The sequence below is a fragment of the Podarcis tiliguerta genome, assembly GCF_965153285.1.
Source record: "Podarcis tiliguerta genome assembly, chromosome: 2".
In the NCBI taxonomy this organism is placed as follows: Eukaryota; Metazoa; Chordata; class Lepidosauria; order Squamata; family Lacertidae; genus Podarcis; species Podarcis tiliguerta.
Genome location: NC_139535.1, coordinates 10,675,962 through 10,698,572, shown reverse-complemented (window position 1 = coordinate 10,698,572; position 22,611 = coordinate 10,675,962). Strand labels below are relative to the sequence as shown.

The window sequence follows — 22,611 nt, the reverse complement described above, 5'->3', positions numbered from 1 at the left end:
TTTTAAAAAAAGATTGTGACCTGCCCAGAGACCTTAAGGTGAAAAGTGTGCAATAAATCAAAACAACAAGGATTGCTTTATTTCATTTTGACATGGTGGAACCCTGAAATTGCATGAGATCCTGTTCTGCATGTCCACTGCAGTGCACCTCTGTAAGAAATAAGCCTCATTGCTCAGAGGCTTCGGAAACACTGTTGTCATGAATAGAAATCTAGTTATTGATTATAAAATGCAAATAAGGGCAGTGGATCTGCTGTTTGGGATGCTTTCAATCAAGGAAACACGTGTTGTGACAGAGCACCCTGCATTGGTTAAATGCATAGAATCTCCTGCCTGGAGGATGAAGGGAGGAAGTAATTTTAGAATTTAAGACAGTAAAAGGTAAAGGTACCCCTGCCCATACAGGCCAGTCTTGACAGACTCTAGGGTTGTGCGCCCATCTCACTCAAAGAGGCCGGGGGCCAGCGCTTTCCGGAGACACTTCCGGGTCACGTGGCCAGCATGACATCGCTGCTCTGGCGAGCCAGAGCCGCACACGGAAACGCCGTTTACCTTCCCGCTAGTAAGCGGTCCTTATTTATCTACTTGCACCCAAGAGTGCTTTCGAACTGCTAGGTTGGCAGGAGCTGGGACCGAACAACGGGAGCACACCCCGCCGCGGGGATTCGAACCGCCAACCTTACGGCAAGCCCTAGGCACTGAGGCTTTTACCCACAGCGCCACCCGCGTCCCTGGTTTAAGACAGTAAGACTGCCTTTATTTCCTGCCCACCCGCACTTATTGGTGGGAAAGCCCATCTATTGGATAATGCACTTGGAGACTGCTGCAAAGTACTGTCTAAAAATTATGTTATTCATAACAGGTCTCTAATGCCCACTTTCCATCTCAGGCAATTAGCCATTAATTCTTTTGTCATTTATTAGTTTTATGTAAAAAACAAAACATAACCATAGGGGAAAAATAATTTGATAAGAAAATAAGTTATAGTGAGAGTTGTTGTTGTTTAGTCATGTCCGACTCTTTGTGACCCCATGGACCAGAGCATGCCAGGCACTCCTGTCTTCCACTGCCTCCCGCAGTTTGGTCAGACTCATGCTGGTAGCTTCGAGAACACTGTCCAACCATCTCGTCCTCTGTCGTCCCCTTCTCCTTGTGCCCTCCATCTTTCCCAACATCAGGGGCTTTTCCAGGGAGTCTTCCCTTATCATGAGGTGGCCAAAGTATTGGAGCCTCAGCTTCACGATCTGTCCTTCCAGTGAGCACTCAGGGCTGATTTTCTTCAGAATGGAGAGGTTTGATCTTCTTGCAGTCCATGGGACTCTCAAGAGTCTCCTCCAGCACCATAATTCAAAAGCATCAATTCTTTGGTGATCAGCCTTCTGTATGGTCCAGCTCTCACTTCCATACATCACAACTGGGAAAACCATAGCTTTAACTACATGGACCTTTGTCGGCAAGGTGATGTCTCTGCTTTTTAAGATGCTGTCTTGGTTTGTCATTGCTTTTCTCCCCAGAAGCAGGCATCTTTTAATTTTGTGACTGCTGTCACCATCTGCAGTGTTCATGAAGTCCAAGAAAGTAAAATCTCTCACTGCCTCCATTTCTTCCCCTTCTATTTGCCAGGAGGTGATGGGACCAGTGGCCATGATCTTAGTTTTTTTGAGGTTGAACTTCAGACCATATTTTGCGCTCTCCTCTTTCACCATCATTAAAAGGTTCTTTAATTCCTCCTCGCTTTCTGCCATCAAGGTTGTGTCATCTGCATATCTGAGATTGTTGATATTTCTTCCGGCAATCTTAATTCCGGCTTGGGATTCATCCAGCCCAGCCTTTCGCATGATGAATTCTGCATATAAGTTAAATAAGCAGGGAGACAATACAGCCTTCTCGTACCTCTTTCCCAATTTTGAACCAGTCAGTTGTTCCATATCCAGTTCTAACTGTAGCTTCTTGTCCCGCATAGAGACAGTTGAGAAATCTCTATGCGGGACAAGAAGCTACAGTTAGAACTGTATATGGAACAACTGATTGGTTCACCCATATTAGTGTACCTATTGATTTTAATATGTTTGCTCTTAGTAGGACAAACATTGGATATAACTGTTCAGTTTACACACTGTGTATATCTGTCCCCGGTTCTTAAAAGTTTTGAAACGAGGAGCAGCTACTTCTGAGCAAATCAGTTGTTTACGTCCTGCCCCACACAATGTGCTTTCTGAACAGGCTCCAGTTATGGGCACCTGTAACAAAACGTTGCAGCATGAAATGATCCCTGTTCACCAGGCTACTGCATTTCATTCCTGCCCCACTGATTTTCTGTCCTCCTCCCACCCTCCACAATCATCACCATTCTCCTCCTAAGTGAGGAGCCCATGAGGATCCTGGTGACTCTGGACTATGAAGGAGGATGTTTGTCTTTCTCTGATGCTTACTCAGGAGCCGAACTCTACACGTTCTCAGAAGACTCATTCTCTGGAGAGACCCTCCTCCCTCTCATTTGGCTGCAGGGAGAAAAAGCCCCCCTCAGGATCTCCTGGGGAGACTAAATCTGCCTCACAAGCCCAGCTGAAGTTTCTCTCCACACCAGAATGACTGAGATGAAAACATTTGCCAGTTTTGACCTTTTTGCAGAGACCTTTCGAGAGGAGTCACAATCAGCAGAAATAAGAAAGGGAACAAAACCCGGGATTTTCTCTTTCCTTCCCTTTCCCAGAATTTCCCCTGCATCTGAGTCCTTAACAGACCATAATACTTTAACCGTGTCAATTAACAATTTGTTCATCAAAAGGGTTCAGCCTCCACTAACTTTGACCAGCTTTTCATTACTCACCAACTTGTTAAAATACACATGTATTCCTAGAAAACAATCCCTTCCCACTTTTGCAACTAACGCTCATTGCCTTGTGGACCTCAGGTGGGAAGGAAATGCAAAGAATATCTGTGATGCACCAGCTTAACCCCACCCATGCAAATTTATCCTCACCACCTCTACACTTCCCCCGACATAAGTATCTCTGAATTCAGCAAAGCCTCTGGCTCATTGTTTTTGAGATTGCTTCATAAATCTTTTGTATTAACAATTGGATTCTCTGTATCGGGGTAGCCGACATGGTGTCCTGGATGATGTTGGACTACAGTTGGAGGATGGATGGCGGCTAATGGATTGAAGTTGAATCCTGAGAAGACAGAAGTACTGTTTTGGGGGGACAGGGGGCGGGCTGGTGTGGGGGACTCCCTGGTCCTGAATGGGGTAACTGTGCCCCTGAAGGACCAGGTGCGCAGCCTGGGAGTCATTTTGGACTCACAGCTGTCCATGGAGGCGCAGGTCAATTCTGTATCCAGGGCAGCTGTCTACCAACTCCATCTGGTACGCAGGCTGAGACCCTACCTGCCCGCGGACTGTCTCGCCAGAGTGGTGCATGCTCTAGTTATCTCCCGCTTGGACTACTGAAATGCGCTCTACGTGGGGCTACCTTTGAAGGTGACTCGGAAACTACAACTAATCCAGAATGCGGCAGCTAGACTGGTGACTGGGGGAGACCACATAACACTGGTATTGAAAGACCTACATTGGCTCCCAGTAAGTTTCCGAGCACAATTCAAAGTGCTGGTGTTGACCTTTAAAGCCCTAAACGGCCTCGGCCCAGTATACCTGAAGGAGCGTCTCCACTCCCATCGTTCTGTCCGGATGCTGAGGCTCTCCTTGCAAAACTTTGGCACAGATTTGGAGGGGATCCCAAATTTGGGGGTTCGTAGTTAATTTTCAGGAAGCCCGCTCCAACGAAGAGCAGCTCCGCCTGAGCAAACAAGTTGAACAAAAACATTGTAGCTAGCTGTGGTGGCAATATGGTTCGGGGGGTAATCTCCCACATTAAAATCCTCAGCAATTATTATTGGGGGGGGGTGTTCATATTTTTACTATTTTAAATATGGCAATCCTAGCCGGTAGGCACCCACTACTGCCAGCTTGTCTTTGATGTGCTAAAACTGCCAAGTTCAGTTTCTGCACAGCTTGTTTCAAGATGCTTAAATATAAAAATGCAGTTGTGTTTTCAGGTCATTAAAGGAGCTTTAAGATCACCACTGCCAGAGTCAAAATCTTATAAATCTTAGTCAAATAACCTTTTGCCTGCTTTAGGACAGCAAATGTGTGTGTAGTGGTATCATGGTTGTAAGAAAACAATGCAAGGGAAGGACATTTATTAGGTCGCCTACATTGATTTCTTCCGTCTGATATCAACGTAATCCTCTGAAAACCCCAAAAGGCAATTAACACAGAGAGATTCAAAGGAGGACCATTTTTCTCCTCTTGCCCCCTCCATCCTTCTTCCCCTTCACTGCATAGAAGAGCTGAGGGAATATTTTCTGGATTGTTTTGCTTCTTGACTGGATTGAAAGGAGGGACACAATAAAATACACTGAGTAAAAAGGAACAAAAAAAATTTTTTTAAGCCCACAGGGAAGGTAATTTTTTCTGAGTCTGGGAGAAAGAGGGGAGGGTCCCAATCCTGAATGAAACATGAGGAAGCCCCATCTGTCTGTGAGGAAATTTGGTTCTTCTGGGTGTTATTTTGGAACAGGGTGACCGTTTCTTTCTCTCAGCTGATTCTGCCTCTCTTCTCTTTCCCTCATCTTCTCCCCAACAGCAAATGTCACTCTGGATCCAGACTCATCCTGTCCGAGGATCAGAAAAGCGTGAGAAAGAGAGACAAACCTCAAGCCCTGTGTGACAATCCTGAGAGATTCAATGACCAGCCTTGTGTATTGGGATGTGAGGGATTCACAGCAGGCAGAGATTTCTGGGAAGTCAGTGTGGGAAATGAGGGAGAATGGTGGACTGTAGGGATTGCCAGGAAGTCTGTGAAGAGAAAGGGCTGCTTCTCTTTAAGCCCTGAGGGAGGGGTCTGGGTTGTGGGGAAGTGGAGAGGTGAGTACAAGGCCTTCAACTCCCGTCATTCCTCTCTATCACTGAGTGAGGAGCCCAAGAGGATCCGAGTGACTCTGGACTATGAAGGGGGATGTGTGTCTTTTTCTGACGCTGACTCAGGAGCCAAACTCTACACGTTCTCAGGAGCCTCGTTCTCTGGGGAGACCCTCCTCCCTTACTTTTTTCTGTGGGGATCTGAAACCCACCTCAGGATCTCTAGTTAAGAGCAAAATTGACATCTTTGCAGGTGCCCTGTGAGAGGAGTCATTCCAGTCACACTCGGAGGAAACAATGAAACAAAATCTGGAATTTTCTTTTCCCTCCGCTTTCCCAGAATTCCCTATGCAGTGGTGTCCTTCCAGAGAGGGAAACACTTTAACCGTCCCAGTAAACAACCTATTCCTCAAAAGGATTCACCCACCACCCCCTGCAATCCTGGTTCTGTTGTTTACCTTCCTCTCATGACAAGACCTCCAACAGTTGTTAAAATGCCCACATAATTGTATTAATAGATTACTGGAGAACAATCCCTCCACCCATGTTTGCAACTAAAGCTCATAGCCTTGTGGATCTCAGGCAGGAAGGAAATAAGAAAACTGACTGTGAAGCCCCAACTTCCAACCCTTTGCAAATGCAGCCTTCCCACCTCCACACTTCCTCAGAGAGAAATCTCACTGAATCCAGAGATGATGGTTATGTCTGCCCTATATAATTTATATGACATCATTCCTGTGGTCCCCACAGTAAATGTGGGATGCTCCTTCATAGAGGCAATGGCAATGGGGAAGTGGGTGGGTAGGGTGTGCCAGGGCAGGGCGCACTGCACAAAGCCTCTCCGCCACCTCCCCCTCAGCAGTAGGGCGGCTGAGGGAGAGGCAGTGGGCAGATGCAAGCCCCACACTGCCATTTTAGGCAGTGCAGAGCCTGCAGGCACCCAAGCCACCACGTCACTCACAGGAGAGACATGTGGCTTGGGCACGCTGCAGGCCCCGCAGTAAGTGCCGGCCCCCGTGATGTGGTGCTCAGTGCCAGCCATGTTTCATTGCGTTTGTTGTGAGCTGAAAAAAGTTTCATGGGCCCATTTTTATTTTGTTTTATTTTTGCCATTTTGTCACCCCCCTCACCCACCACACACCCCCTTCCTACACCACTGCACAGAGAGTCTTTTCAGTATCGCCTGCATCTTCTCTCCCTCCCCCCGCCCTGGCTTTTAATAAGTATGGTTTAATATACTTGAATTCTTATAACTATTTTGTTTTCCTTCTTGTTGGTTTTTAGGGCTGTATTGATTGTGTTGATTTTTATGGTTTAACATTATTGTGGCGTTGATGTTGGTGCAGCTTTTCTATTGTAGATTTTTAACCAGTTATATTTGAATTTGTTAACAGCCCAGAGGTATTTGGGAGGTATATGAAAGCCAAAAAAATGAAATTGTATTAAAGAAAAGCTCCCACATCTCCCTTGCAGGCTGTTGAGGGGCCCCTTCAGACTGGAGGACTTTTGCCAGTGTGCTCACTGGAAGGACAGATCCTGAAACAGATACTTTGGCCACCTCAACAGAAGAGAAGACTCCCTGGAAAAGACCCTGATGTTGGGAAAGATGGAGGGCACAAGGAGAAGGGGACGACAGAGGACAAAATGGTTGGACAGTGTTCTCGAAGCTACCAGCATGAGTTTGACCAAACTGCGGGAGGCAGGAGTGCCTGGCGTGCTCTGGTCCATGGGGTCACGAAGAGTCGGACATGACTAAATGACTAAACAACAAAACATTGCAAGATGCCATTGATGCAATAATAGTGCATTAGTCATGGATTGATGCTGGACCATCTATGCAGCTACTTTAGTAGCTATTCTGTGATAGAGTTAATATGAAGACTGCAAACCTTTGTGGCCACAATTGGTATCGAAACTGGGATTGTATAGACAGTAGCATCATGCACAGAAATCACAAATACACAATAAAGGGAATATGTATAAATCCTGGGAGTGTTTGCATTCTGTGCTGGAGAGAGATGATTGCAGAGAGCTCCAACTGGGTGAATGTGGGCTGAGGCTGTAGAGCATCATAGTAAAAAAATAAAAAGAAAAACCCCCATTCTACCCATATATATTTAAGAAATATATATATTAAAGAAATTGGACATTTTTGAACTACTTCTGAAGGAAATCAGCAAAAACGACTTTGCCAACATGGGCTGCCATACATCTGGATTTTTTCAGATATCTCAACAATTTTCGCCTTGACACTGCTCCTGGCCGCAATATTCCAGATATGCCTGGAAATTCCGGACGTATGGCAGTCCTACCTAAGGGTTACATTTGTCCTTTTTTGGGGAGGGGGGTGTCCCTCTCTGGGTGGTGATGTGTATTACTTCACTTATTTTAAAATCTGGCAAATGTTTCTGGGCCCTCTTGCTCCTTCTGCCAAGTGGGGCCATGGACTGAGGGCTCATCCACCCTCCTGCTTGTTCCATGCATAGAAAAATAGGAGAAAACAGGTCCCATGCCTAGAAAGCACAGGTCTGAAAGGTTTTCAGTTTCTCCTGTGCTTTCTAGGCATGGGTCAAAGCAGTTTTTTGTTTGCCCCACTGCTTTCCCCAGGAAAACCCACTGAATTAGGAACAAATGTCAATCCTCAGAAAAACCAATTGATCTTTTCCCTGATTCAGCTACAAACAGCAAGCAGAAGTGTGGGTGACCCCCAAGTGGGTCCCTGGGGTCGGGTCTGCCCCAAAGTGCTTCCCTGATGGCACAACGGATAGGAGGAGTCGTCAAGGATCCAAAGTGGAAAGTAAATAGAATTCTTTATCTGCATCCTGAATAAAATGGGTGTGGCGGAACACTCAGACAAAGTTCAAAGCTATCACTTATTAACCAATCCATGGCAAATTTATGATAGCTAATAAAATGACCTGTTCAGAAGAAACATGGATTTGTTTTATACAGTTATAAATATATGCCAAATGCCTGGTTTTTTCTTTTCATTATTGAAAAAGAGCAGTTTATGTTTGGAGTGAGATGAGGTGATGAGCAAATGGTTGTTCTGTTAGGAGGAGAGAAGATGGAGGGGGAGAAGGAAGCTGAGCTCTCCCCGCAGAAGAAAAGAACAGTTACAAGTTGTCGTCACAGCTGTACAAAGTGCACAGCCTTTGCCCCTCCACAAGGAAAGGGCAAGGAGACAGGAGCAGGGACAGCTGGGAAGAAGAAGGAAAGGTAACCCCAGAAGATCTTCTTCTTGATCAAGTACACCACCTCCCTGCCCACAGGAGAAGCTAGTCTAGGGGTGAGTATCTGACAACCAAACCCCACTGTATGTTCCCAGGCTGCCCTTCGCCAAAGCAATTCTATTTTCATTCTATTCCAAGTAATGTGCATAGAGGAGCCTTTTAACCGTTCCTCTTCCTTGCCTTCCCCTACCATTCAGATGAAGGTCAATCACCTATGAGAATGCTGTTAGCTCTGGGAGAGGAGCTGCCATGGGTGTCAATGGAGGTGTTGGCTGGGCACCCAAAGGTGGGCTTGGAGCCCTGCAATGGCTTCTGTCCTTGTCTGTCACCTTGGTGCCATTCCTGGGCCACTTGATGAAGCGCCAGGAGAGTGGACCTGCACATGAACATGAGATTGTGTCCCACTGAATGCTTATTTCATGGAGCTACATTATTCTTTCTGCTGGATAGTGAATACATGAAGCAGGCAAACATTTCTGAAAAGGTGACCTGTTTTGCTTTAAATGGGCAATTTTAAGGATGAAGATTTGTGGTGATAAGTTAAATTCTTCAGTGGAGCTCTTTTTTATTTGACAGCCTTCTTTTAATTTTAATTTTAACAGCTCAATATATTTCATCATTTTTTATATATTTTCCTTTGTAATGGCTTTGGCTACAGATTTTTTATTTTTTTCATAAAATACTGTCTAATTGTGGAAGAACCCAAAGCAGTTTACAAAAAAGATAAAAACAATTCAATTATCACTTTAAAAAATGTAAAACTATAATTTAAAACATACAAACCATTTAAACTGCAGTAGAACAGACTAAAACAAATGAAAACTCATTGAAACTTCCTAATCATCTGGGTTGTCTTGTCTAAATAAGAATGTTGTGCTGAAATGAAGACTGTGAAGGTGCCTGCTTGATATCAACAGGAAGGGAGATCCAAAGGGTTGCTGCCACCATGCTAAATGATTGAGTTCTGACAGATGCAGTGCAGGTATTATGTGGCACCTGTAAAAGTGCCAATTCCTCTGACTGAAGCAGTCAAGTGGGCACATACGGGGTAAAGTGATCTTGTAGGTAAATGATGAATGAGTGTGCAAACTGATTTTTTGTTTGGGTTTTATAGTTGAGTTTCAGAGTGGGGCTGTTATACGAAAATTTGGGGTTGACTTTTACAGCCCATCTCTCCATCAAGGGACCAAGGGTCCCTTAAGTCCATTATCAGTCAGAGAAGAATGAGGAGAGGGAAGAACCAGTTGAGGAAAGCAAAGAAAATATTTGTTTTCTGCTGCAGCAGAGTTCCCCCCCGCAACCGCCTTGCAAGGAAGTGAGGGGACCCAGAACTAAGGTGTAAGAACTTTCGAACACTTTAGAAATTGTCTAGACCTTACAAGGGCCACCCAAAGTCATCATACAGGTACCAAGCATTTTGTGTGTGTTTGATTGGCATGTGAACGTGCACACACTGTTTTTGGCCCAGAATGGGGACGGACTTGCATGCACTCTGCCAACATTGGGGGGGGGGGTGACGTGGACTGGGAGTTCCCTGTGCAAACAACACAGAAAATGGTTTTACTTGTGAAATATACTCGGAGTTGAGAGTGGATTTCATGCTCTTTATTCAGCTCATAGTGATGAGAAGGAATGGAAGTTCCCCCAGAATGTCTGCTTTATATACATTCTTTACACAATGGGCCCCACGTGATTGGCTAATTCCGGGATTCTCCTGTAGGCCAATCAGGTCGCAGATTCACTTCCACCTGGAGCTGGACTGGGTGGCTCCTGTGGACCAATCAGACTGCTGCATTCTGGAGCCTATTGTTCTAGGACCAATCAGACTGCTGCATTTTGAATCCTTTTCAACTCAGTACATAACAACTTGTAAATCAGACCATACTCAGAATATTATGTTTGTCCAACATGTTTATAAATCTGCCACTCAGATGCTAAATGTTTTTCCGGGGCTTGCCAGAGCATCCTTTGGAAATGGTGAAGACATTGGTGCCACAGTTTAATGACACAGACTGGCCCCTTTTCAATTACAGTGATTTGCAAGTATAAAGCTTTGCCAGGCTGTGGAAGAATGATTTTACCAAGAAGTTCACTCTACCTACATGGAGGGGTCCCACACTTCAACTGGAATCTAAAGACAGCCTCACTCTTGCTCTGTGAACTGTCTAAATTTTTTACACTCAAATAGAATTTCTAGTTTTTCTGGGAATATTTATTCTTTGAAGGCCGAAGGATTGGTTTTCTGTGGTGAGTGTGTGCCTATTATCTGCACATACCTTAAAATTTGTATAACAGGGCCAATTGTGGAGGATACGTTTCATAAGAAAGTGAAATGCAGAGTTAGTTTTACTGGAAGGATGTGAAAACGATTAATACTGAATAGTTTTTACCTTACAGGCATTTTCCCCACTCTCAAGTTCATTCACATCCTGCTACCTCTCATCTCAACAAAGCCACAGACTCTTCCTCTATCATGGCCTCATCCTCATCCACAGATGTGGGAGAAGAAGCCACATGCCCCATCTGCATGGAGTATCTGACAGACCCTGTGACCTTGGACTGTGGTCACAACTTCTGCCGGGACTGCTTGGTAAAGTATTTTGACACATGGGAACCAATGCAGGTGGGGGACTTGGAGTGTCCCGTCTGCAAAGCCCGGATGCAGAGAGGGAGTTTCCGCCCCAATTGGCAGCTGGCCAATATAGTGGAAAAAATTAAACTCCTGCCACCAAATAAAGAGGAAAAGGATCTGTGTAAGAAACACGAGGAAAAACTCCACTTGTTCTGCAAAGAAGATGAAGAATTGGTGTGTTGGGTTTGTGAGCGATCCCCAGAACATAAATCGCACACTATGGTTCTCAAGAAAGAGGTTGCCCGGGAATACAAGGTAGGAAGTCATTTTGACACTTGCTAACACAACGCTTTCACATCTTTCTGTGTCTATGTGTACAGAATATGCTGTCAATGTGGCTATAAAGCAAACATAATAAATTACTAATCTGTGCCTTAATGTGGATAAAAAATTGGGCCTAGTCTCTGTGCTTTTCAAAAAGAAACACTTTGTTCTGCTTCAAAGGCAACTTTTTAAAATGTGATTTTGTTTTTTAAAGGACATTTTTTTTTGCACTTGTGCCAAAGGGTTCCTGTGTAATGTAATAATAATAATGCTGGTTAATAAGAGTAATAGAATGAAAGTTCTCAAGCGATCCTTGAATTTTAAACGTACAGCAAAAAAACCCTAGAAGCTCCCAGAGCAATTATCAGATAGAAATCTAATAGTGAGGGGCCACAAAAATTAAATATATGTAAAATACCACTCCCAGTCCTTATCCAAGCTGATATTTTGTTTTCTCTTTAGACACTCATCTGTGATCGCCTGGAGCATTTGAAGAGAGAGAGAGAGAAAATTCTGGCTTATGAAGCAAAAATAGGAGAAGAAAGCAACAGCCTGCTTGTAAGTGTCACAATTACTACTAAGAGATCCAAGTATACTTGAAGGACCAAGGCTGGATCTATACTGATATGGAAAACACTATAAAAAACGCTATTAAAAAAAATAGTTCTCAGTGCAATTTCTCATTGGAACAGATCACAACTCTATAGGGGCCCCCTGGTGTCACATGTTTGTAAGGCATATATTAGTGCAGTGTAGTTGAGTCCCAAGTCATGATGTAGCCCTATCCCTTAGGGATTTGCCATAACATTGTTAAGGAAGGTCTTTCTGAAGACTCTGGCCTCTTCTTTTCCTCTTTCTTCCTGCCTCTTGAAGAAATTAACAGAAACTGAGAGGCAGAATACACTGGAGAGGTTCAAACAACTGCACCAGTTTCTGGAAGAACAAGAAAAGTGTCTGCTGAATGAAATAGAAGAGATGGAGAAGGAGATCACAAGAAGAAGGGAGGAGCACCTGGCTAGACTCTCAGAGGAACTCTCCTCTCTTGAAAGGAGCATCCGGGAGATGGAGGAGAAGAGTCAGCAGCCAGCGAGTGAACTCCTGCAGGTGAGACTGTGGCAGGAACAGCCCAAAGTTCCCCTCTAATGGTTTAACCACACTTACCTTTTGCTGCACTTTTTCCTGGCACAGGTCAGTGCTTTCCCAGTCCCTACCCAAGGTTTCTCCCCCTCCCCACTGCCCCCACAAAATTCCTCTTTAAAGCTGAAGCACAACCAATGGCAAATTGGGCTTTCTGTGCATTGCTGTTTGGCCCGGTTCAGCTTTAAGGAGCAGGTTCTGACAGGGAAAGCTCCGTAGGAGGAACAGAGGGAATTCTCAGACATGGAGCTTTACAGGGTGGACCATGTTGGACCAAAGGGGGGGGGGGACAGAGAAGGAGGTCAGGTAGAAGGGACTGCTGTCAAATGGGGCACAGAATTGGGGCTTGCATTTCTTAGCAGGAGTGTAGCGTTAGGAGGGCCAGAGGGACCTTAGCCCCAGGCACATGATTTTGAGCCAGGCATCCCACACAGGGATCTCACCCTGCCTGTTGGCAGGGGTCTTGTCACTATGCCCCTGGCCCCCTCACGGAATGGCAGTGTTGGGGGGAAGCGCTAGCCAAGGGCTGCATCAGAAACCTGATATGGAAAGGTGGGGTAAGTTAAGATCATCTTGGTTAGATGTTCTTTGAGAGCCAGTGTGGTGTAGTGGTTAAGAGCGGTAGTCTCATAATCCAGTGAGCCGGGTTCACGTCTCTGCTCCTCCACCTGCAGCTGCTGGGTGACCTTGGGCCAGTCACACTTCTCTGAAGTCTCTCAGCCCCACTCACCTCACAGAGTGTTTGTTGTGGGGGAGGAAGGGAAAGGAGAATGTTAGCCGCTTTGAGACTCCTTAGGGTAGTGATAAAGCAGGATATCAAATCCAAATAGTGAATTCTATTCTGAGTTTCCTCTTTCCCCTTCTAGGATATTAGAAGAACTTTGCAGAGGTAAGGGGATCCTGCTCATCTCCATTAATATCACTCCCTGAAACTTCACAGGTAAACGGGGAAAGAATATAATATAAAGTGGAATAGAAATGAAATGAATAATATGATAATACTTCACAGTATCTATATTTGCCACACCAACAGCAAACTCTGAGATGGCTGCCCCACTCAGTCCCACACAGACACCTGTCCCATTGACCATCTATGATACTATTCCACAGAGTTACCTGTCACCTGTGGGGCTAAAAACGGGGAGCAGGAGTTGGGGTGTCTACCATGTTCCTGAACATATCCCAGCTGCAATATGTAACTTCAAGGTGTCACTAGGGTTCATGATAAGAGGATGATGTTGTTTAGTCGTGTCTGACTCTTCGTGACCCCATGGACCAGAGCAGGCCAGGATAGAAGGAACACTTCACTTTTGTCAACATCATCAACCATCTTTATCTCCTGCAAATATTTCTTGCAAGTTGTAGGCAATGGAAAAACTCTGAGCGGGGTGATATCACTTGATTTCATTTTATTTCTCCATTTCAGTAGATGTAAGTGAAGAGATTCAGACAAAGGACTGCTCCTTTGGCCCTCAGTTGTCTGGCTTTGGAGTCCCTAGTAAGGAGGAATCTTCCCCCCTCTGTGACTCCATTCCTCTGTCTCTCCCTCTTGGCTTTCTACAGTTTCTTTCCTCCTCTCAATTCCTTTCTTTTGCTGCACTCAGAAATTCTGGATTTGAAATGGGTTAACATGTATTTTTCCCATCAGGTGTGAGCAAAGGGGGACATCTGAAAATCCACTGACTTTCTCAATAGAATTGGAGAGGAAGATCTCAAAATTCAGGGCTGCAAATCCCATTTTATATGTTGGAATGGAGAAAATAAAAGGTAATGAATGTCTGCAGGGATTTTATTAGTCCAAAATATGTTACAAAATGAACTTCTTTGAGTTATAAAAGTCTATTTCTCAAACTTTATATCTCTTTGCTTCTTCAGATGCTCTGTTATCCGGACTGCTTCAGAAAGGTAAATTTGGGGTGAAGGACCAAATTCAAGGTGGGGCAGGGGACTGGTATTTCAATGGGATTGTGATCTGTCCTGCCCTTTGTGTTATTCTAAGAGAGGGAGAAGTTGTACCTGCATATAATATTTTGGATTGAGGCGGGAAAACTTTGTGCTCCAAGAGGGTTAGTGTGTTTGCAGCCTAATTCTTCTCCTTCCCCCTTTGCTTTTACTGGATTCTTTGATCTTCTCCACATTAAACAAGATTGAACTGTTAATTGGCACTTTTGCTTTATTCTAATTAAACGAGTAGTCCACACACCCAAAACACTATATTTCTTTGAATGTAATGTGCACCGTTATGGTGAAAATACATTGCAAAAATTAGGGTGCCCATCACATTTGATTGCACATTTACATTCACCCGCAAATACTTTTTTTGGTTTCAAGGTATTGAAAATTGAGGTGCGCATTAGATTTGATAGCGCAGTACATTCACGTAAATATGGTACCTGAATTTATCTATGAGGAGCAACTTCAGTCTTCTCCATTCATCCAGGAGGTTTTCCCTGTTGCATTTCCCCCCCGTCTAATTTGTTGGTTTTAATCGTGCTGATTATTTACCAACAGGGTAATTGCACACAGAGCTGCCCGCTTCTATGTTTTAATTTGGCCCTAATCCCCTGTTCAGCAGGGACCATCAATATCTCCTTAGATTCTGGAACTCACTAGGCACGGATTCCTGTCAGCTTTTTAAATATATATTTTTAGAAATCAGTCTTCCAAACCTACTCCAGGCCACACACCCCACCGGCAGCCTATTGGCCCGCCAGGTGGGGTTGGGCCGAGCACACAGTTACCTGGTGGGTGGTGCTGATAAAGCTCATCCTCCTCCGGCTGAGTCCTCCGGAATCGCCTCTGATGTGATTGACTTCCTGAGCCTCTGATAAGGCTCCAGGCACATCCCCTATTTAGCAGAGAATCACAGCAGCATGCGGAGGTGATGAGATTTATGGCTACATGACTATGCTTTGTTTTCTAAGCTACGCAGACAGGAAAAAAATACATCCTCTCTCTGTGAGAGCAGAGAGCAACTGAATAACAAAGGAAATCAGTAACGTTACAGGAAACCAGTAACGTCGCATCCGTCTCCCGTCTCCCTTGAGACTTCCAACAGCCTGGAATGTGTGGAATGTAAATAGAGTCTTGTGACTCCAAATCACTGCACAGTGGCAACACACAGAAACCAACAGGTGGCATCCGGCCAGGTGGCTCTGCACAGGGCTGCAAACTCCGCCCACCTGTTGGGAAGGTGTGAGCAGGAATTCTTTCCAATTGTTCTACTGCGATACATTGTAAATAAGCATCAAGAAATGTAATATACAAATAAGCTATTAACAAACAATGAATTAACAGAAGTCACCCCGCAGGGGTGCGCAGCGGTGCAAGGAACCATCACGCCACCGCAGCCGCCTTTGGAGGATCCTCTGTTCGTGGCTGCAGCTGTGAGCAGAGGATCCCAGCACTGGCAGCAAACTGCTATGTACAGCGCATGTGCGGTGTCGCACGCATGTGCAGAACGTAGCGACGCTGCACATACGCTGTACAGCAGTTTGCCGCTGGCGCCACTCCAGCTCCGTATGGACAGTGCTGGAATCCCTCTGACACCGCTACAGTCTGTTCATAGCTGCAGCAGCGATCGAGGGATCACAGCACTGTCTGTAGGGCACTGGAGTGGTGCCAGCGGTAAACCATATACAGCCCATGTGCGGCTTTGCTACATACCGTGCATGCGTCGTACGTAGCAACGCTGCACATGCGCCCTACGTCGTGACACCCGCCCCAGGTGTCCCAACATCTTTCTTCACCCCTGCTCCCCCCGAAGATTTCCTTAGTAAACCTCAACCACTTAGCGGGGGGGAACCCACAACTTTGTGGGTAAAGGTAAACAATATTTTGTCGATAGTTACTATTTTAAATATGGCAGTCCTAGCTAGTATGCTCCCACTACAGCCAGCTTGGCCTTGATGTGCTAAAACGGCCAAGTTAAGTTTCTGCAAGCTTGCTTCAAAATGCTTAAATATGAAAATGCTAGTATGTTCTCAGGACAATCAAGGAGCTTTAAGATCACTGCTGCCAGAGACAAAATTTTATAAATCTTAGTCAAATAGCCTTTAGCCTGCTTTAGGACAACAACTGTGTGTGTGTAGTGATATTGTGATTATAAAAAAAATAATGCTGGAGAGTCACAAGGGAATTAAATCTGTTTGTTGTTGTTTAGTTGTTTAGTGGTGTCCGACTCTTCGTGACCCCATGGTCCAGAGCACGCCAGGCACTCCTGTCTTCCACTGTCTCCCGCAGTTTGGTCAAATCTGTTAAATCCGTTAGGTTGTCTCATTTGATATCCTCCCCAGATTTCAATGTAAGACTCAGTCCTGAATGCAATGCATAAAGCCCCATTTATCTAAGAGGGAATCTGGTTCCTGGGGGTGTTTCTTGGATCCAGATGCCCCATTCCATCTCTTGACTGATTCTGCCTCTATTTCCTTCATTTCCCTCCCAACAGCAAATGTCACTCTGTTACTTGACTGTTACTTGACTGTTATTCTACTGGAATGCAACATATATAAGGAAGAAGAAATATAAAATACAAATAAGCTCTTAATAAAAAGAATTAACAGAATTTAAATCATGTTTACATTACCATGATTAAAATCAAGCATTAACAGGATCTCAAATTACTGTACATAGGGAACACTCTCCAAAATAAAATAAGAATGTCTTCAGTTCCTCTTTGTGATTTCCTTGCAGTCACACCTTTGGGTTCTCTGCCTGTGCAGAGCTTAGGGTTGCTATAGAAAGGTCCATTTTTGGTGGGGACTCCACTCCATCTTGCAGGCAAATATACAGCAAAATTATATATTTGTTTTTCTATATTATTATTATTATTATTATTATTATTATTATTATTAATTTATGTCTCGCCTTTTTCCATGACTTATGGATAAAAATAAGAACTGCTATAAACATAGGGTGGAAAGCAATAACGTAAAAAAATCTTATTTTCATTGTTTACCAATTAAAACAATTATGTTTAAAATTTGTCCTTGATGTGCTATAAAGTGCTGGATTCAATCTGCACAGCTAATTTCAAAACGCTTAGATATAAAAATGCAGGTGTATTTTCAGGACAATAAAGAAACTTTAGGATCACTGTTGCCAAGCTCAAAATCTTTTAGTCAGATAGACTTTAGCCCCCTTTAAGACAATAAATGCATGTGGTATCATGGTTGTAATAGTGGTATCATGGTTTTAAAAAAACAATGCTGGAGGTTCACAAGGGAAGGAAATTTGTTAGGTTGTCTAATTTGATTTATTTCCCCTGATTTGAATGTAAGCCTCTGAAAGCCCCAAATGGGCAATTCACACAGAGAGATTCAAAGAGGTACCATTTTTCTCCTCTTGCCCCCATCCCTCCCTCCTCCCCTTCACTGCATAGAAGAAATGAAGGAATATTTTCTGGGCTGCTTTTCTTGAAGGGTGACTGAATTGACAGGAGGGACACAATAAAATATGTTGAGTAAAATGGAACAAAAATAAGTACAGTGGTACCTCGGGTTACATACGCTTCAGGTTACATATGCTTCAGGTTACAGACTCCGCTAACCCAGAAATATTACCTCGGGTTAAGAACTTTGCTTCAGGATGACAAAAGAAATCATGCAGCGGCGGTGCGGCAGCAGCAGGAGGCCCCATTAGCTAAAGTGGTGCTTCAGGTTAAGAACAGTTTCTGGTTAAGTACAGACCTCCGAAACGAATTAAGTTCTTAACCTGAGGTACCACTGTAGATAAAAACTGACAGGGAAGGTATTTATTCTGATGTTAGTCTGGGAGAAAGAGGGGAGGGTCCCAATCCTGAATGGAACGTGAGGAAGTCCCATTTAAGGAAGACCATTTTTCTCCTCTTGCCCCCATCCCTCCCTCCTCCCCTTCACTGCATAGAAGAGCTGAGGGAATATTTTCTGGGCTGTTTTGCTTCTTGAAGGGTGACTGAATTGACAGGAGGGACACAATAAAATATGTCGAGTAAAATGGAACCAAAAAAAGCATTTAAAAACCCACAGGGAAGGCATTTATTCTGAGGTTAGTCCGGGAGAAAGAGGGGAGTGTCCCAATCCTGAATGGAACCTGAGGAATCCCCATTTATCTGAGAGGGAATCTGCTTCTTCTTGGTGTTGTTTTGGATCAGGATGTCCGTCTCAGACTCTGGGCTGATTCTGTCTCTCTTCTCTTTTCCTCATCTTCTCTCAACAGCAAATGTCACTCTGGATCCAGACACAGCCCATCCCAGTCTCATCCTGTCCGAGGATCGGAAAAGCGTGAGATGGGGAGACAAGCCTCAAGCCCTGCCCAACAACCCTGAGAGATTCAGTGACTGGCCTTGTGTGTTGGGACGTGAGGGATTCACAACAGGCAGACATTTCTGGGAAGTCACTGTGGAAAGTGGGGAATATTGGGCTCTGGGGGTTGCCAGGAAGTCTGTGAGGAGAAAGGGCAGGTTCTTCTTAAGCCCTGAGGGAGGGATCTGGGCTGTGGGGAAGTGGGGGGGGAAGTACTGGGCCTGGACATCCCATTTTCCTTCTCTTCTGTCCCTGAGTGAGGAGCCCAGGAGGATCCGGGTGACTCTGGACTATGAAGGGGGACATGTGTCTTTTTCTGACGCTGACTCAGGAGCCGAACTCTACACGTTCTCAGGAGCCTCGTTCTCTGGGGAGACCCTCCTTCCCTTCTTTAAGCTGCGGAGATCTGAAAGCCACCTCAGGATCTCTATCTAAGAGCAGAAGTGACATCTTTGCAGATGCCCTGTGAGAGGAGTTGTTCCAGTCACACTCAGAGGAAACAACAAAACAAAATCTGGAATTTTCTTTTCCCTTCCCTTTCCCAGAATTCCCTCTGCAGTGGAGTCCTTAATGATAGGGAAACACTTTAACTGTACCAATAAACAACATATTCCTCAAAATGATTCACCCGCCATCTCCTGCAATCCTGGTTCTGTGGTTCACCTTTCTCTCATGACAAGACCTCCGCCAGCTGTTAAAATGTCCACATGATGGCATTGATAGATTACTGGAGAACAATCCCTCCAGGAACCTTTTGCAACTACAGCTTGTGCATCTCAGGCAGGAAGGAAATAAGAAGACTGTCTGTGAGGCCCCAACTTCCAACCCTTTGTAAATGCAGCCTCCCCATCTCCACACTTCCTCAGAGAGAAATCTCACTGAATTCAGAGATGGGAGATGGGAGTTGTAGTCCAGCAACTTGGCTATATCTGCCCTTTATAATTCACATGGTGTCTTCCCTGTGGTCCTAAATGTAGGATGCTCCCCCAAAGACGGTATTTTCAGCATCAGCTGCATTTTCTATCCATCCCCCCGCCCATGCTCTTAATAATTATGGGTGGCGCTGTGGGTTAAAGCCTCAGCACCTAGGACTTGCCAATCGAAAGGTCGGCGGTTCGAATCCCCGTGGCGGGGTGTGCTCCCGTCGTTCGGTCCCAGCGCCTGCCAACCTAGCAGTTCGAAAGCACCCCCGGGTGCAAGTAGATAAATAGGGACCGCTTACCAGCGGGAAGGTAAACGGCGTTCCGTGTGCTGCGCTGGCTTGCCAGATGCAGCTTGTCACGCTGGCCACGTGACCCGGAAGTGTCTGCGGACAGCGCTGGCTCCCGGCCTTTAGAGTGAGATGAGCGCACAACCCTAGAGTCTGGCAAGACTGGCCCGTACAGGCAGGGGTACCTTTACCTTTACCTTTATACTTGAATTCAAAAGGGACGCGGGTAGCGCTGTGGGTTAAACCACACAGCCTAGGGCTTGCTGATTAGAAGGTCAGTGGTTCGAATCCCCGTGACGAGGTGAGCTTCTGTTGCTGGGTCCCTGCTCCTGCCAACCTAGCAGTTCGAAATCATGTCAAAGTGCAAGTAGATAAATAGGTACCACTCCCGTGGGAAGGTAAACGACATTTCTGTGCACTGCTCTGGTTCGCCAGAAGTGGCTTAGTCATGCTGGCCACATGACTCGGAAGCGGTACACCGCCTTCCTCAGCCAGTAAGGCGAGATGAATGCCGCAACCCCAGAGTCGTCCGCAACTGGACCTAATGGTCAGGGGTCCTTTACCTTTATACTTGAATTCATATAACTATTTTGTGAAATATATGAAAGCCAAAAAAAAAAGAAAGAAAAAAGAAACTGTATTAAAGAAAAGCTCCAAACCTCCCTGGCAGGCTGTTGAGGAACCCCTTCGGACTGGAAGACTTTTGCGGGTGTCTATTGCAAGATGTCATTGATGCACTAATAGTGCATGAATCGTGGATTGATGCTGGACCATTGATGCAACTTTACTTTCGTAGCTATTCCGCGATACTTCCAGAATGTTACCCTATTATTGTCATTTGGAGGGGCACTTTGGGGCTGTAATAGAATAAAAGGGGAGCAAAAGAAAAACCCACAACAGAACATTTCTGGTATGAAAAGTTACAGGATTTCAGCAGGAAGTGACAGGACATGGACTGATGAGAAATGAAGCAGTTAATTTGAAGACTGCAAACCTTTGTGGAACACAAATAGTATTGAAACTGGGATTGCATATGACTTCCCAGATAGCATCAAGTGCAGAAATAATCACAAATAACAAAATAAATGTAACATGTAGAAATCCTGGGAGTGCTTGCATTCTGTTTTGCAGTGCGATGATTGCTGAGAGCTCCAACTCTGGGTGAATGTGGGTTGAGGCTGTAGAGCATCATAGCAGAAAAAGAACAAGAAAAACCCATTCTACCCAATTTTTAGCCAATTAAACTTTTTTATTGCATTAGACACAGGCCATGGCATCATTCAGAAGGAGAACAAAACAACAACAAAAAACCATAAAAATCATCGGGCACAGACATACAATACAACCACGGTCACTGCTACTAAAATTATTTGTTGCATTAAATGAAATAGAATAGAATAGCAGAAGATTCCCAGGTAAGATGTGCCAAATTGAATATCCGAATCCCCTTTGCAGTTGACCGCTGTTTTCTCTAGTTCCTTCATCCTGATCTTCTTAGCTGCCAGTGCATAGAGTGCTACTTTATAAGTAACAAAGTCATTGGTGTTGCTCAGCAGCCATTTCACCCTTTCCACCCTATTCAAATGTGTTCCATTCGTAAACAGGAGTTTTATAAATTGGTCTCTTGGGTCTATGTATAACGGGCACTGCAATAAATAATGGCACAGGTCCTCGATGCAGGGTTCTCCACACAGACAGAGTCTCTCTTCGTAATGTACTTTGCTGTACCGTCCATCCAACACCACCGAGGGCATCGATTGGAATCGTAGTTCTGTAAAAGCGATTCTTAGTACGGCAAGTGGGAGGTTTGTCAGGTATCTGGCTCGGGCACGCTCCATTTTGATAAGGGGGAACCATGGTGAGCTCTTGGAAAAAGCAATCATGGTTAGATCCCTTTCTGCATCGGACCTAAAGAGACAGTATCTTAAGTGCCTCTTATCCACCTTCGTGGTCACCTGAAGATCTTGTAATTGATATTGGGACAAGAGGCGTTGGATGCCAGCCTTCTAGCATTTGGTCTGCTCCCATTCTGTGTAAGACATAGCGGGGAATCTCTCCTCCAAAAGAGATTGAAGTCGTTTCACACAATTTAGGCACAGGGAATCAATTCTAGCCTGTATTGCTGTCACGTCAGCTTCAGCACGAAGAAGAGCAGCTGGGGTCCCGTTGGGGAGTGAGAGCACTTTCCTGAGGAATTTGTTCTGCACTATTTCTAAGGCTTTGTTAGCCTTTAGCTCCATGCCCCATATCGCTACTCCATGGAGCATCTGGGAAACCACTTTGCTGGCAAAGATTTTCAGCACAGGGTTCTAGTAACTGGCCACCCACCGTAAAATAGAATTCCATTAATGCCCCACAAGCTTTCTGCACTTTGCGTTTCATAGCCTCAATGTGCCCCTTCCATGATAGCGTTTCAGTGAAGACAACTCCAGATATCTGAAGGAGTGTGTTTGCTCCAGATTCTGCTGGTCCATTTTCCATTTGAATCTGGTACTATGCTTCCCAAAGACCATAATTTTGGTCTTGGGGTAATTCACGACGAGGTCTTCTCTTTTGCAATACATGCTAAACGCTGTAAGCAGATTTTAAAGACCTAATTGGGAGAGTGATAGGAGACCACATCATTGGCATATAGCAGACAATATATTTTCCTATTGCTAATTGATAGGGTGGTAGATTGCGCCAGTGCTAGATGTGGCACCATATCATTTAGTAAAAGTTGAAGAGTGTGGGAGCCAATATGCAGCCTTGTTTCACGCCATTCTACCCACTGTTTTAATATATTCTAAGCTGGCATCCATCTTTCTTGGGAGGCAATGGAGGAGTGCATCTCTGGGTGTGGTCAAGCTTGTGGGAAGATTGCAGCGCCTGTTGTGGCTGTAGAGACCAATGGAGGAGAGACATGTTTTGTGTCAGCTAGGGCAGATGAAGGC

General features: G+C 44.9%; 1 protein-coding gene and 2 long non-coding RNA genes across 7 annotated transcripts; 2 read left to right on the top strand and 1 right to left on the bottom strand.

The window, feature by feature from the left end:
• Positions 1 to 7,062: 7,062 nt before the first annotated feature.
• LOC310670569 (tripartite motif-containing protein 10-like) lies at positions 7,063 to 19,519 on the top strand. 5 transcript variants are annotated; one of them, XM_083426121.1, is made up of 10 exons: positions 7,063 to 8,210; positions 8,352 to 8,638; positions 9,338 to 9,559; positions 10,552 to 11,041; positions 11,513 to 11,608; positions 11,924 to 12,154; positions 13,054 to 13,076; positions 13,836 to 13,954; positions 14,063 to 14,122; positions 18,383 to 19,519. In XM_083426121.1, exons 4-10 carry the CDS (start codon positions 10,628 to 10,630, stop codon positions 18,901 to 18,903), a joined length of 1,464 nt encoding a protein of 487 aa, XP_083282247.1. In that variant the 5' UTR covers positions 7,063 to 8,210; positions 8,352 to 8,638; positions 9,338 to 9,559; positions 10,552 to 10,627; the 3' UTR covers positions 18,904 to 19,519. The 5 variants fall into 5 exon arrangements, with proteins under 5 accessions (XP_083282247.1, XP_083282249.1, XP_083282246.1 ...); XM_083426123.1 differs by lacking the exon at positions 8,352 to 8,638 and having other exon boundaries at positions 14,063 to 14,092; XM_083426120.1 differs by lacking the exon at positions 8,352 to 8,638.
• On the top strand, positions 17,036 to 18,012 carry LOC310671177. Its single transcript, XR_014507865.1, has 3 exons — positions 17,036 to 17,247; positions 17,401 to 17,685; positions 17,931 to 18,012. It is a non-coding gene; the product is annotated as an uncharacterized lncRNA (long non-coding RNA).
• A 1,695-nt stretch (positions 19,520 to 21,214) lies between the features above and the next one.
• Positions 21,215 to 22,606, bottom strand: LOC310671074. Its single transcript, XR_014507749.1, has 2 exons — positions 22,173 to 22,606; positions 21,215 to 22,140 (listed from the first exon to the last, which is right to left on the bottom strand). It is a non-coding gene; the product is annotated as an uncharacterized lncRNA (long non-coding RNA).
• Positions 22,607 to 22,611: the final 5 nt, after the last annotated feature.